This window comes from Lampris incognitus, chromosome 15, assembly GCF_029633865.1.
Source record: "Lampris incognitus isolate fLamInc1 chromosome 15, fLamInc1.hap2, whole genome shotgun sequence".
Classification (NCBI taxonomy): domain Eukaryota; kingdom Metazoa; phylum Chordata; class Actinopteri; order Lampriformes; family Lampridae; genus Lampris; species Lampris incognitus.
In genome coordinates this window covers 45314228-45329015 of record NC_079225.1, presented here as the reverse complement: position 1 = coordinate 45329015, position 14788 = coordinate 45314228, and the positions used below count along the sequence as shown (strand labels likewise).

Genomic DNA, 14788 nt, shown 5'->3' with positions numbered 1-14788 from the left:
CACTCCAACACAACATTAACTGAGACAGGAAGTAGCGCAAGCACAAAGAACACAGGCCTATGACATCACAATATATCACCTTTCTTACAGCATCGCAATATGTATCGCGATGTATTGAATCGTGACCCCTGTATCGTGATACGTATCGTACCGCCAGATTCCCACCAGTACTCCGCCCTAGCGAGGTCAACTGTGACGTCTACAGGCCTTTACACACCACAGACGTGACAAATAACCGACACAAAATTTCACATTTTCGTCTCGGTTATTTGTCACGTCTCATGCCCCCCCCCTTTTTCGCCCCAATTGTACTTGGCCAATTACCCCACTCTCCCGAACCGTCCCGGTCTCTGCTCCACCCCTTCTGCCGATCCGGGGAGGGCTGCAGACCACCATATGCCTCCTCCCATACATGTGGAGTCACCTGCCGCTTCTTTTCACCTGACAGTGAGGAGTTTCACCAGGGGGACGTAGCGCGTGGGAGGATCACGCTACTGCCCTCCAGTTCCCCCTCTTTAGAATGTTTGTGTCCTTCCTTGGTCACACACCACAGGGTGATGACAAACACAAACGGCCAACAGCTCCGCCATAGGAGTTGTGGCATGTCGTCCACTCGCGGTGCGAACGCGCAGCAGAACGCTGCGTGAAGTGCACCACGTGCCTCTGTGCCCCCGTGAGATGCCCTCTGGAGTCAAACCTGTGGTGAAAGCGGTGCGGCGACGTTAATGCATAAGAATGGGAAGTGTACATTTGCTGGTTGTGTTGCGGGGTTGTGTTTTATTGGGAGACTCCAGTGGATCCTTCCATGGACACACGCAGCCCCCAGACGTCTCACGCTGGAGAACACTTCAACACTCAGGTCCTGATGTCCACTACACTGGACATGCTGCGACATTTAAACAAAACAACTTTTACATTTTCTTTCTTTGCACTGTGTGTGTGTGTTGTTTTTTTTGTTTTTTTTTACCACCCCAACACTTAATTTATGTAACACAAAAAAAAGAAATTAAACAAAATAATCCAGGGAGTCAAGTAAATCCTTTCTGAGATTCCTGATGGCATGAAACAGACTGGGACTGTCTCAGCACCACTGACACTCGTGTGTATATATATATATATATATATATATATATATATATATATATATATATATATATATATATACACACACACATATATATATATACACACACATATATATATACATACATACACACATATACACACATACACACACACACACACACACACACCTGTGGCGTTGTTTGTTTCGGAACCAGTCAGTGGTGTTGATGAAAGTGGTGAAATGAGGAGGGAATATCAATATGGAGCAGCTGCTGAGTGCGCGATGCACGAAACAAGTTTGTACTGCCACGTATTAATACTTTATATTTATTTATTTATTTATTTATTTACACACACACACACATACATACGTATATATACATACACGTACATACATACACACACACATATATATATATACGTATACATACATACACACATATATAAAATTTTTCTTTTTTTTCTTTTTGAGGTTTGCAACATTCTGAAAGATAAATAGTTTTAAACATCTTAACGGAACAATACGTTATTGAAATACTGTTTTTTATGTTTTAAACATTACGTTATATTATAAATATTATATTATATCATATGTTATATTATATATAAAAATTATATTATATTATATTATATTATGTTATATATAAAAAATATATTATATTATGTTATATTATGTTATATTATGTTATGTTATATTATATATAAACATTTATTATATTATATTATATTATATCCTATTATATTATAATATAAATATTATATTATGTTATATTATATCATTAAAGCTGCAAATAATCTCTGCAAGGCCGAAAGAGGAACGAATGAGACCAGCAGTCCACTAAGAAACAGTCTCTACCGAGGTCACCGCCATGAAACAGCCTCACTATTAACACTACCTCATTATTAACACTACCTCATTATTAACTCTACCTCATTATTAAAACAGCAAGCTCATTATTAAAACAGCAAGCTCATTATTAACCATCAACAAGCTTTATTGGCTTCCATAAATATGATATTCATTACAAAACAGCGCAGCATTATAAATAGGATCCATAACACGCACGGAAAATTGCGCACGATCCAAGTGACGTTTCCTTAGCAAACACAATGCAAACAACGGAGTCTGACGAGGCCAGCGGGGGGAGTCCAGACCGGGTTTGGTTTCGCGTGATTGTTTTTGACACGTCGCGGTCCTGATCGCGTGCCCTTGTTAAGCGCGCGCGGGCCGGCGGGCGTGTGGCGGACGGACGTGTCGTCACCAGCTCCACTGGTACAGCTGGGCCAGCTGATGCACGCCGGGCACGTGGGAGAGCGCGTCCGGGCCGAGCTGAGCATGCGCGGCCACGTGTGAGAGCGACAAGGCGCCGTACGCGGCCGCGGGCAACCCGACCCGCAGCGCCGCCTCCAGCTCGCGGCTTTTCACCGCGTCGCACGGCTTCCCGTCCCGGACCAGCACCGGGATGGCCACCCGCCTCGGGGCCACGAGCTGGAGCGCCTCCGCGCTCCTGTCGGCCCGGGCCCGCTTCATTTTGTAGCGGTGGTTCTGGAACCAGATCTTCACCTGGGTCGGCGTGAGCCGCAGCGCGCGCGCCAGGTGCTCCCTCTCCGGGGCCGACAGGTACCGCTGCTGCCGGAACCGCCGCTCCAGCTCGAAGGTCTGCGCTTTGGAGAACAGGACCCTCCTCTTCCTCGTTTTCACCGGGTCGCCGTCCCCCGTCGGATCCCGGTCGACGTCCTGGGACTCGTCGGTGGAAAGTTCGGGGGATTTCGATCCGGTTCGGGGCGCTGACAGGCCGTGAGCTGGATGAGAGGAAAACATTCAGCAAACAATTACTAAGAATTAGTATTTCATCAATTAGGCCCAAATGTCCGGGTGGGTAATGGTTTATGGTTTCTAATAATTCCCATCACATTGATCCGTAATCAGAAATCATTCACTGGACAGCGGAGTCACGTGAGCACGCGGACGAAGGAAAACCACCGCTCATCATGGTAAATAGCTAATCAGCCGCCCGAACAGTCTATTTATTACAATCAATAACTGAAACAATCGAATGGTTTTGCGCACCAATTACGCACGGGTGCGTTCACGCGCCCGGAACTCAGATTGAACCCCGATGTAAACCAGCGCGTAACGGTTCTGCGGGGGAAGGTGAGGAATACTTTGGATCATATGAATCCGGATCATCATTACATCCGATAACATTTTAATGAGACACGTGTGACGCGACACCCTGATGCTGGATGCAGAAACTGGTCCCAAGGTTCGCGTGAAGGTGCCACATGTGCGCAGATGTTGTGCACCGACACGTGCGGGCATGAGGTGCGTTGAAGACACCACGAGGACGGTCAACAGAGACACGAGTAAAGACCGGATGGAGTTTCTGAGCCACTCACGGGAGACCTGCAGGGTGTGGGTGGAGGCTGTCCATCCGGCGGGACTGCCGGCTCCGAGCTCCCATAGACGGCTGTGTAATTCCACATTTTTGGCGTTTACGCCGCGGTTCGTCTCCGGGACCTCGTTGGGGACCTGCTCGACTTGGCCCTCCGTCTCTCCGGGTCCGGATCCGCCGACTGCGTCAGGCAGCTGCAGTATGTCCCTCACCGAGAATCCCGTCCTTGTGCTTCCAGAAGCCATGCTGCCAGGAGCCGGTTCGCGGCGCCTCTCGACCCGCCGCCGGACACGGGTTTTGGGTCTTAAGCTCCTTTATAGCGGACGCGCCGCGGACTGGAGGCTGGCAGCCGCCGGGCGCGTCCCCGTTGATGTGCGCGTGTTCGTTCGTTCTCGAGCCTCCCGTCAGTTGAGCGCTCGCGGCCGCTGCGTGGAGCGCACCGACCTGCCGGGGATCGTGTGCGGACGCTCGGCCCGCGGGAGCCTTTAACTCCCCGCACCTCGGCGGGGGACGCGGCGTGCGCGGGGACACGCGCGGAGGCGGGTCCTCGGAGTCGAGTGGACGCGCAGCGCGCCTCGTGCGCGTGTGAAGCTCGCGGGTCCGGGGCGAATCCAGACCTCCGACGCGGGGAGGCTGGTGCGCTCTGCGGGGTGTGTGGCGGAGGGGGAACGGCCGGTCTTCGTGGGACGGCGACGCGCAGGGAGGCCTGCACGATGGGAGCGGGTCGTCGGTCTCTCTTGGGTCAATATTGTGCTTTAGGCTTAACTCAAGTAGGATCTGTGGCAGATGATTCTGCAGACCTTTTGTCAGCATGGCCTCCAATTGAAGATGATCAGATCATTACAGGCCCACAGTGGGGGGGTGGGGTGGGGGGGCAGTCTCATCCAGAAAGGACCGGGGTGGGTGCAGGTCTTTGTTCCCACCAAGCAGTTACACACCTGATCCCACTAATCAACCAGTAGGCTTTGCTGGGGAACTTCATTAGGAGACACAGGTGTGTAACAGCTTGGTTGGAACAAAGACCTGCACCCACCCCGGCCCTTTCTGGATGAGACTGCCCCCCCACCACCACCACCACCCCCCGCCCGGCCTGACAGCCGCATCCGCTTCTGCAGCAGAACGGACTGGCAGGTGTTTTAAACTCTGTCTGGCTACAACATCTGCAGTGCTGTCATAAAGTGTTGCTCAGTGGCGGCTGCTGCTAAAAAACTTCTGGGGGGGGGGCAGTTTACCTTGGCGCAGCACACCTGACAGCTGCTTTAGTGTCCACACAGTCACAGAGGTATTAAGAAGGACGATGCGGCCTATAGATTTGATCAGGGCTCGTAGACGGTGGATGATTGACAGTTGAGACGAGGCATGGTGGCGGGTGTGAACATGATTGACAGCCACGAGAATTGTCCAATCACATTAGATCAAAAAACAGTAAAACAATACCAATTCACTGCCAGTAAAAGTGGGCGTGTCTGGGGCGGCACAGAACTGCGCCCCCTGGAAAACCTGAAGAAACCAATCAGACAGCAGCCTCAAGTCACCTGCTCACCACAAGTTCGAGGGCTTACATAAGGTGTGGTTTGGCCGGCGCCCCTCACCCAGGAAGTATATGCATTCAGACAGGAAGTATATGTATTCAGACAGGAAGTATATGTATTCAGACAGGAAGTATATATATTCAGACAGGAAGTATATGTATTCAGACAGAAATCAACCCAATACCATTTGAACCAGTATTTAATGCTGCTGACAGGCGCTCACACACTGACAACACTTTTATTTCATCATTATTATTACACAACTACATTATATTTAACATGTTCAAGTAGATTTTAATCTCTTGATATGTGAAGAGGGCGGCACCCCAGCGCCCTCTACTGACCAGCCGCCACTGGTACTTGGTTAATTTCTGTCTGTATATATATACTTGCTGTCTGAATACGTATGCTTCCTGTCTGAATACATATACTTCCTGTCTGAATACATATACTTCCTGTCTGAATACATATACTTCCTGGGTGAGGGGCGCAAGCCAGACCACACCTTATGTAAGCCCTCGAACCTGTGGCGAGCAGGTGACCCGAGGCTGCTGTCCGATTGGTGTTTTCAGATTTTCCAGGGGGCGCGGTTCTGTGCGCCCCGGACACTCCCACTTTTACTGGCAGTGAATTGGTATTGTTTTACTGTTTTTTGATCTAATGTGATTGGACAACTCTCATGGCTGTCAATCATGTTCACACCCACCATGAGGCCCGGTCTCGACTGTCAATCATCCGCCGTCTACGAGCCCTGATCAAATCTATAGGCCGCATCGTCCTTCTTAATACCTCTGTGACTGTGTGGACACTAAAGCAGCTGTCAGGTGTGCTGCTCCACGCTACATTGCGCCGCCCCCCCCCCCCACATTGTTTTAGCAGCAGCCGCCACTGGTCGGGATATAAATAAGTTCTCCTCTTCACTTCTTTCTCTTTGTTTTTATGAGATGCCTGAGATTGTTTCAGTGCACCTGACCTGAGCTGATTTGCATGGTGGACTCTGCGCAGCGGCGGCGGCGGGGGGTGTGATTAGGGGTCCAGGCGGCCTGAATGTAATCCGTCTCTATGGTTTTCAAATGGGTTTTAAATGTCCGCCGTCCTCGCCCAGTGTGTGACGGGGGGCACAATGACGCCGTCCTGGGTGGTCGGCCTGTGCAAACACACGTACAAACCGAAGGCTAAGCTGCGGACAATGGCGGGGATGTGGACAAACGTCCGGCTGCCTTTGGAGGTTCTGCAAGGCCTCCGAGTCCGTCCTGCTTTATTCCTCGGAGACATAATGGCTGATTGACGCGCGCCGCACAAAGAGCTCGAGCTGTGCGGAATAAATGTGAGGGCGCTGCCAGTTGTCATGGCGGCCACGCTGCATTCAGTGGACTGTCTCCTCATTCATCTCCATACAGGGACCGGGACCTGTCCCGGTCCCTGTCCCTCTCTCTCTGACTCTCTCTCTGTCTCTCTGTCTCTCTCTTCCTCTCTCTCTTTCTCTCTGACTCTCTCTTCCTCTCGCTCTGTCTCCCTCTTCCTCTCTCTCTTGTCTCTGTCTCTCTGTCTCTCTGTGTCTCTCTTCCTCTCTCTCTGTCTCTCTGTCTCTCTCTCAAATTCAAATTCAGATTCAAATGGCTTGATTGGCATGACGTAACAATGTACATATTGCCAAAGCAAGTGTCCAAATAAAGAGAAAAAGAAAGCCAAACATCAACTGGAAAACACCATTGAAATTCCATTGAATCTCTCTGTCTCTCTCTCTGTCTCTCTGCCTCTCTCTGTCTGCCTGTCTGTCTCTGTCTCTCTGCCTCTCTATCTCTCTCTCTCTCTCTCTCTCTGTCTCTCTGTCTCTCTGTCTCTGTCTGTCTGTCTCTGCCTCTCTGCCTCTCTCTCTTTCTCTCTTTCTCTGTCTGTCTGTCTCTCTGCCTGTCTGTCTGTCTCTCTGTCTCTCTCTGTGTCTCTCTGTCTCTCTGCCTGTCTGTCTGTCTCTCTCTCTGTCTCTCTGCCTCTCTCTGTCTGTCTGTCTCTGTCTCTCTGCCTCTCTCTCTCTCTCTCTCTGTCTCTCCCTCTCTGCCTCTCTCTCTTTCTCTCTTTCTCTGTCTCTCTGTCTCTCTGCCTGTCTGTCTGTCTGTCTGTCTCTCTGCCTGTCTGTCTCTCTCTGTGTCTCTCTCTGTCTCTCTCTCTGTGTCTCTCTGCCTGTCTGTCTCTCTCTCTGCCTGTCTGTCTCTGTCTCTCTGCCTCTTTCTCTGTCTCTCTTTCTCTGTGTCTCTCTGTCTCTCTGCCTGTCTGTCTCTGTCTCTCTGCCGCTCTCTCTGTCTCTCTCTCTCTGTCTCTCTGCCTGTCTGTCTCTCTCTCCCTCTCTCTGCCTGTCTGTCTCTGTCTCTCTGCCTCTCTCTCTGCCTCTCTCTCTGTCTCTCTCTCTCTCTCTCTCTCTCTCTCTCTCTCTCTCTCTCTCTGCCTGTCTGTCTCTCTCTCTGTCTCTCTCTCCCTCTCTCTTCCTGTCTGTCTGTCTGTCTCTCTTGTCTGTCTCCATCTTCTGTCTTAAATATACTCTACACATACATAAATATTTACATCCACACACCAACGGAGCCTGCATTACGCTGATGGTATACATGTATCACAGTATCATCAACACCATCATCATCATCACCATCACCATCATCTCCATCATCATCATCTCCATCATCATCGTCATCACCATCATCATCATCATCATCATCGTCATCACCCCCACCATCATCATCACCATCATCATCATCATCTCCATCATCATCATCATCATCATCATCATCATCATCATCGTCGTCATCATCATCTCCATCATCATCTCCATCATCATCATCACCATCATCATCATCATCATCATCATCACACCTACGTGCTTATTAACGGAAAATCCTCCTCACATACCGACCGTGTTAAATGAGCTTTGATGGCCGTGGCACCACGCGCGTGCCAGAGATCAGGGTTTGTTTGGCGTCTACTTAAGCAGGCGGGGCGGGGCGGGGCGGGCGGGGGGGGGGGGACTGTGTACTTTGGCTGATGCTGAAGGGGCCAGAGAGCCAGGGGTCTCTTCTCCTCCGTCTCTCATGTGAAATAAAGCCGCGTTGGCAGGAGACGTGAGGATATGGGGGTTTCAGGCCGCGTCATGCAGCGTGTGTTCGAGCACAAGTTCTGGAGCAGTACGAAGACACAAAACCTCCAAACAATTAAACACCAGTCCCCTCTTCGCAATTAGCAAGGAAAAGATGCTTTCCAAAAGGTCTGGGATTTATTTCTCTTCGTTTTTATTCTTATTCTTATTCTTATTGTTGTTGTTGTTATTATTATTATTATCGTTGTTGTTATCGTTGTTATTATTATTACTACTATTGTTGTTATTATTATTGTTGTTGTTGATGTTGTTATTGTTATTATTATTGACGTTGTTGTCGTTATTGTTATTATTACTATTGTTGTTATTATCATTGTCGTTGTTGATATTGTTATTATTATTGTCGTTGTTGATGTTATTATTATTGTTGTTGTTATTATTATTGTTGTTCTTGTTATTATTATTATTATTGTTGTTGTTATTATTGTTATTATTACTATTGTTATTATTGTTGTCGTTATTATTATTATTGTTATTATTATTGTTGTTGTTATTATTATTATTATTATTGTTGTTGTTATTATTATTATTGTTATTATTGTTGTTATTATTTTGTTGTTGTTCTTGTTATTATTATTATTGTTGTTGTTGTTGTTGTTGTTTCTTTCGTGTTTCCTGTGTTACATCCTGTAGAGCCGGGTCCATATGGACCTGAGGCACTGTCGGGCAGATGTCGCTTGATTGACAGCACTGGTCGTAAAATATGGGCTGTTCCGAGGAGGGAGATCTTCTGGACTGCATGGATGTGGATGTTTCCTGGGATACGGTGGTGAACTTTTCCATTCCCTTCTTCATGAGTCCACGACCACTGGTGTTGTTCCGGTCTTCATTCCCCACATCCTGTTGACTTCAGGGTCCGGGTCTTTGTACTTGGTCAGCTTCTCTGGGACCTCCACTGAGGTGTTTGTTTCGGATGGTGTTGCCATGTCGATGAGCATGCTCCTCTTCTCCTTCCTGTCCCTGATAACGATGTCGGGCTTGTTGGCTTTTACCTCTCGGTCAGTGTGATGGGCGTGTCCCAGAGGGTGGTGACGTCATTGTTCTCAGTGACCGTTTTTGGCTGATGTTGGTACCACTTCTCAACCGTATTGTTATTATTATATTGTTGTTGTTGTTATTATAGGTGTTTATGTTTATGTAGACCTATGATGCAAATGAGCCCTAGACCAAAAGACAGTCAGTCACCCTGACGGTCGCTCGCACAGGATTATGGGCCTCCAGACACCCGTCATCCTTCATGACAGGCTCGTGCAGTTTTAAAGAGTTGGAAAAATAGCAAATGGCGTGTTATGAGAGCGAGGGAAATGTCTCGCTGTGTGTGACTGTGTGTAGCTGTGTGTGGCTGTGTGTGACTGTGTGGGATTTTGTGTGGCTGTGTGTGGCTGTGTGTGACTGTGTGTGACTGTGTGGGATTTTGTGTGGCTGTGTGTGGCTGAGTGTGACTGTGTGTGGCTGTGTGTGATTTTGTGTGGCTGTGTGTGGCTGAGTGTGACTGTGTGTGATTTTGTGTGGCTGTGTGTGGCTGTGTGTGACTGTGTGTGGCTGTGTGTGGCTGTGTGTGACTGTGTGTGATTTTGTGTGGCTGTGTGTGGCTGTGTGTGACTGTGTGTGACTGTGTGTGATTTTGTGTGGCTGTGTGTGGCTGAGTGTGACTGTGTGTGACTGTGTGTGATTTTGTGTGGCTGTGTGTGACTGTGTGTGACTGTGTGTGACTGTGTGTGATTTTGTGTGGCTGTGTGTGGCTGAGTGTGACTGTGTGTGACTGTGTGTGATTTTGTGTGGCTGTGTGTGGCTGAGTGTGACTGTGTGTGACTGTGTGTGATTTTGTGTGGCTGTGTGTGGCTGTGTGTGACTGTGTGTGGCTGTGTGAGACTGTGTGTGGCTGTGTGTGACTGTGTGTGGCTGTGTGAGACTGTGTGTGCCTGTGTGTGACTGTGTGCGACTGTGTGTGTGGCTGTGTGTAACTGTGTGTGGCTGTGTGTGGCTGTGTGTGATTTTGTGTGGCTGTGTGTGGCTGTGTGTGACTGTGTGTGGCTGTGTGTGATTTTGTGTGGATGTTTGTGGCTGTGCGTGACTGTGTGTAGCTATGTGTGACTGTGTGTGACTGTTTGTGGCTGTGTGTGTGACTGTGTAGCTATGTGTGACTGTGTGTGACTGTGTGTGTGACTGTGTGTAGCTGTGTGTGATTTTGTGTAGCTGTGTGTGGCTGTGTGTGACTGTGTGTGGCTGTGTGTGACTGTGTGTAGCTGTGTGTGATTTTGTGTGGCTGTGTGTGACTGTGTCTGGCTGTGTGTGATTTTGTGGCTGTGTGTGGCTGTGTGTGGCTGTGTGTGTAGCTGTGTGTGATTTTGTGTGGTTGTGTGTGGCTGTGTGCGGCTGTGTGTGACTGTGCGGCTGTGTGTGACTGTGTGTGGCTGTGTGTGGCTGTGTTTGATTTTGTGTGACTGTGTGTAGCTGTGTGTGAGTGTGTGTGGCTGTGTGTGAGTGTGTGTGACTGTGTGTGGCTGTGTGTGATTTTGTGTGGCTGTGTGTGACTGTGTGTGGCTGTGTGTGATTTTGTGTGGCTGTGTGTGGCTGTGTGTGGCTGTGTGTGATTTTGTGTGGCTGTGTGTGGCTGTGTGTGATTGTGTGTGGCTGTGTGTGATTTTGTGTGGCTGTGTGTGACTGTCTGTGACTGTGTGTGAGTGTGTGTAGCTGTGTGTGTGGCTGTGTGTGACTGTGTGTGTAGCTGTGTGTGTATCTGTGTGTGTGTAGCTGTGTGTAGCTGTGTGTGATGGAGGAATAAATGGCTGTCAGTCATTCTTTCGTTTTTGTTACATTTTAACAAACTTCGTAGCAACACGTTGACCTGTAGAGATACTCCACACCTGCAGTCCAGGAAGTGGTCCAGGAAGTGGTCCAGGAAGTGGTCCAGGAAGGAAGGATCCTGATGAACAGCAAACACCCACCAGGTCTCCTGGGGTCATGACCCCCCACAAACAAACCGAATGAGAGAAAACACATAAAGAAAGGAAAAACAAACTAACAGAGGAAACAAGTGACGTCATTCCTCCGATGAAATATCCTCGTACGGCTTCATGGCTTTGTTACTTGTGCCACTGAAGTCACAGGTTTAATACCTTCCTTCACTTCGCACAGGAAGCCAATAAGACTGGGGGGGACCTCTGTAAATGGGCGTGTCTGTACATGCTGTCAGTCATTCAGCCAGACGTCGTACAGAGTGAGTGACGTCACACGCGTCAGATGAGGGGAAGAGCAGGTAGCAGCGGGGGCGGGGGGCGGGGCTAACGAAAGTAAAAAAGACTTAGAGCGAACAACCATTTGCTATGTAAGGAGATAGCGGAGAAATGGCGGCCGGAGCAGAGAATGACGTCACACCCCCTCTGCGTGTGTGTGTCGTCATCCGAGTTTCTGTTCTTTGTTTTGTAAGACGGTCTGACCGCGCATGCGTCATAGCACACGTGCGGCAGCTAGCGTTAGCAGGATCGCTAGCAAGAAATGGCTGCTTGACGAGCTGAAGGCGTTCATTCCTTACCCGAGGTCACAGAATACGTTGCTGATGTCAGTACGATAACTCTGAGGTTAAAGGTCAACGTCCCAAACAACGAAACGAAAGCCAAGGAGGCGAGGGGAGACCGCTGAGTGTCCCTCACAGGCAGGGGCGGATCTACGGGGTGGCAAGGGGGGTGACAAGACTGTGTCCCAGAGGTGGCAGGAAAAAATCTCTAGATCCGCCACTGCATAAGCCCCGGTAAGAGCCGTGTTAGCAGCGGATAAGGACATGTGGGCCTTTGTAAATGTATTGATTATGGCTGGTAAGCAACACTAGTCCAGTTGAGACTGAATAACAATAAGAAATGCCAGCCACTTCGTGTTGAAGCCCTGGTCCCCGTCCTTACCCCCCTTTTATCAACGTGGCAGTTATTTCCATCAACAGGGCGGTCATTATGACCCGTCTGGATTGTCAGAGTTTAATAATGTTGTGGGGGGGAGGGGGGGATTCAGACCTGCTGCTCCCTTAATGCCCCTAAAATTGCACATATCTGCATTTAAAACGAGTTTTAGATCAATTGCACAACAAAGTTATGATAAGATCTACCTAAAACGACCGCTCGTAACTTGCGCGTCACGTCAGTATTTATGACGTGTGTTGGTGGCGTCATTTCCTTCGTGAAGTTCGTTGCTCTGTCCTAGAAACACACTCTAGCGCCCTCCAGTGGAGAGGAATAGTCTAGACTTGATGTGTCCAACGTGTCTGGGTACAGACGCACCACGACTACCACCGACGCCTTGCGGTATCTACAGGCGTTGGACAGCCGCCATTTTAGATGGTTTGAAAAACAGTATTAAAGTTGTTAAAATGTTAATTTTGGTGTCAGTTAGTATCATAACAGACACACTGACATATTGTAAGGTGCATGGATAAGGAGACACGTTGGCTGATGGGTCGGAGCCTTCAGTCGAGCCGGGAGACACGGGTTCGCGTCCCGGCCGCGGCAGTTGCTGCGGTTCCCCTCCCCCCTTAAATTGGCTACAATATGTAACGAATAATGTCTCAACTGGAGTACAGAGTTTAAAACCCGTGGCGGTCGAAATGACCGCCCACGGTCGTTCTGGTAGTTTTTAAGTTCCGTTGGTTGTTTGGGATGTTTCAATATTTATTTTAGTTCTTATTTTTTTTTTACATGTCACGTTTTATTGGCCTCGTTACCTTTGTTAGATGAGCAACACGTGCTTTCCGTTTTGTTTTCCAGGTAACATTTTCACTTTGTCAACTTTGCTATTCAAGTTCGACCACGTGTCTCTGAAGACCACTGGGTACTGATCTTGACAGAATATACAGTTTAAAAACCGACCGTCATTTTGTGTGTGTGTGTGTGTGTGTGTGTGTGTGTGTGTGTGTGTGTGCGTGTGCGTGTGCGCGTGCGTGCGTGTGCGTGCGTGTGTGTGTGTGTGTGTGCGTTTGGTCATTTATTCAGCAGTGTCAGATAAGGGCAGTAAATATCCTTGATTGTTCCTGTCACTTTGTTCCTCGTGACAGTTATTAGACATGTCAGGAGTCCGTGTGGACAGCTGGGAAACCTGCCACTGAAAGAAGCAACGTTTGTGATCTGATGATGACAAGTGTAATAACGTTAAATAGACCCACCAGTGTAATAACGTTAAATAGACTCACAAGTGTAATAATGTGAAATAGACTCATCAGTGTAATAATGTGAAATAGACTCACCAGTGTAATAATGTAAAATAGACTCACCAGTGTAATAACGTTAAATAGACTCACCAGTGTAATAACGTTAAATAGACTCACCAGTGTAATAACGTTAAATAGACTCACCAGTGTAATAATGTAAAATAGACTCACCAGTATAATAACGTTAAATAGACTCACCAGTGTAATAATGTAAAATAGACTCACCAGCGTAATAATGTAAAATAGACTCACCAGTGTAATAACGTTAAATAGACTCACCAATGTAATAACGTTAAATAGACTCACAAGTGTAATAACGTTAAATAGACTCACCAGTGTAATAATGTAAAATAGACTCACCGGTGTAATAATGTAGAATAGACTCACCAGTGTAATAATGTAAAATAGACTCACCAGTGTAATAATGTGAAATAAACTCACCAGTGTAATAATGTAAAATAGACTCACCAGTGTAATAATGTAAAATAGACTCACCGGTGTAATAATGTAAAATAGACTCACCAGTGTAATAATGTAAAATAGACTCACCAGTGTAATAATGTGAAATAAACTCACCAGTGTAATAATGTAAAATAGACTCACCAGTGTAATAATGTAAAATAGACTCACCAGTGTAATAATGTGAAATAAACTCACCAGTGTAATAATGTAAAATAGACTCACCAGTGTAATAATGTAAAATAGACTCACCAGCGTAATAATGTAAAATAGACTCACCAGTGTAATAACGTTAAATAGACTCACCAGTGTAATAACGTTAAATAGACTCACAAGTGTAATAACGTTAAATAGACTCACCAGTGTAATAATGTAAAATAGACTCACCGGTGTAATAATGTAGAATAGACTCACCAGTGTAATAAGGTAAAATAGACTCACCAGTGTAATAATGTGAAATAAACTCACCAGTGTAATAATGTAAAATAGACTCACCAGTGTAATAATGTGAAATAAACTCACCAGTGTAATAATGTAGAATAGACTCACCAGTGTAATAATGTAAAATAGACTCACCAGTGTAATAATGTGAAATAAACTCACCAGTGTAATAATGTAAAATAGACTCACCAGTGTAATAATGTGAAATAGACTCATCAGTGTAATAATGTGAAATAGACTCACCAGTGTAATAATGTAAATTAGACTCACCAGTGTAATAATGTAAAGTAGACTCACCAGTGTAATAATGTAAAATAGACTCATTAGTGTAATAATGTAAAATAGACTCACCAGTGTAATAATGTAGAATAGACTCACCAGTGTAATAATGTAAAATAGACTCACCAGTGTAATAATGTGAAATAGACTCACCAGTGTAATAATGTAAAGTAGACTCACCAGTGTAATAATGTGAAATAGACTCACCAGTGTAATAATGTAAAATAGACTCACCAGCGTAATAATGTAAAATAGACTCACCAGTGTAATAACGTTAAAT

At 47.0% G+C, this 14788-nt stretch overlaps 1 protein-coding gene across 1 annotated transcript; it reads right to left on the bottom strand.

Annotated features, from left to right (window-relative positions):
* Nucleotides 1–2323: 2323 nt before the first annotated feature.
* Nucleotides 2324–3706, bottom strand: LOC130124888 (homeobox protein Nkx-2.2-like). Its single transcript, XM_056294237.1, has 2 exons — nt 3466–3706; nt 2324–2868 (listed from the first exon to the last, which is right to left on the bottom strand). The coding sequence occupies exons 1-2, from the start codon at nt 3704–3706 to the stop codon at nt 2324–2326; spliced, it is 786 nt and encodes a 261-aa protein (XP_056150212.1).
* Between the last annotated feature and the right edge of the window lie 11082 nt (nt 3707–14788).

Bases quoted from the DNA above. Each gene is read 5' to 3' on its own strand.
- LOC130124888 (XM_056294237.1), bottom strand. From the start codon at position 3,706: ATGGCTTCTGGAAGCACAAGGACGGGATTCTCGGTGAGGGACATACTG. The intron at 2,869-3,465 runs GTGAGTGGCTCA...CCTCTCATCCAG, and splicing joins CCACACCCTGCAGGTCTCCC to CTCACGGCCTGTCAGCGCCC.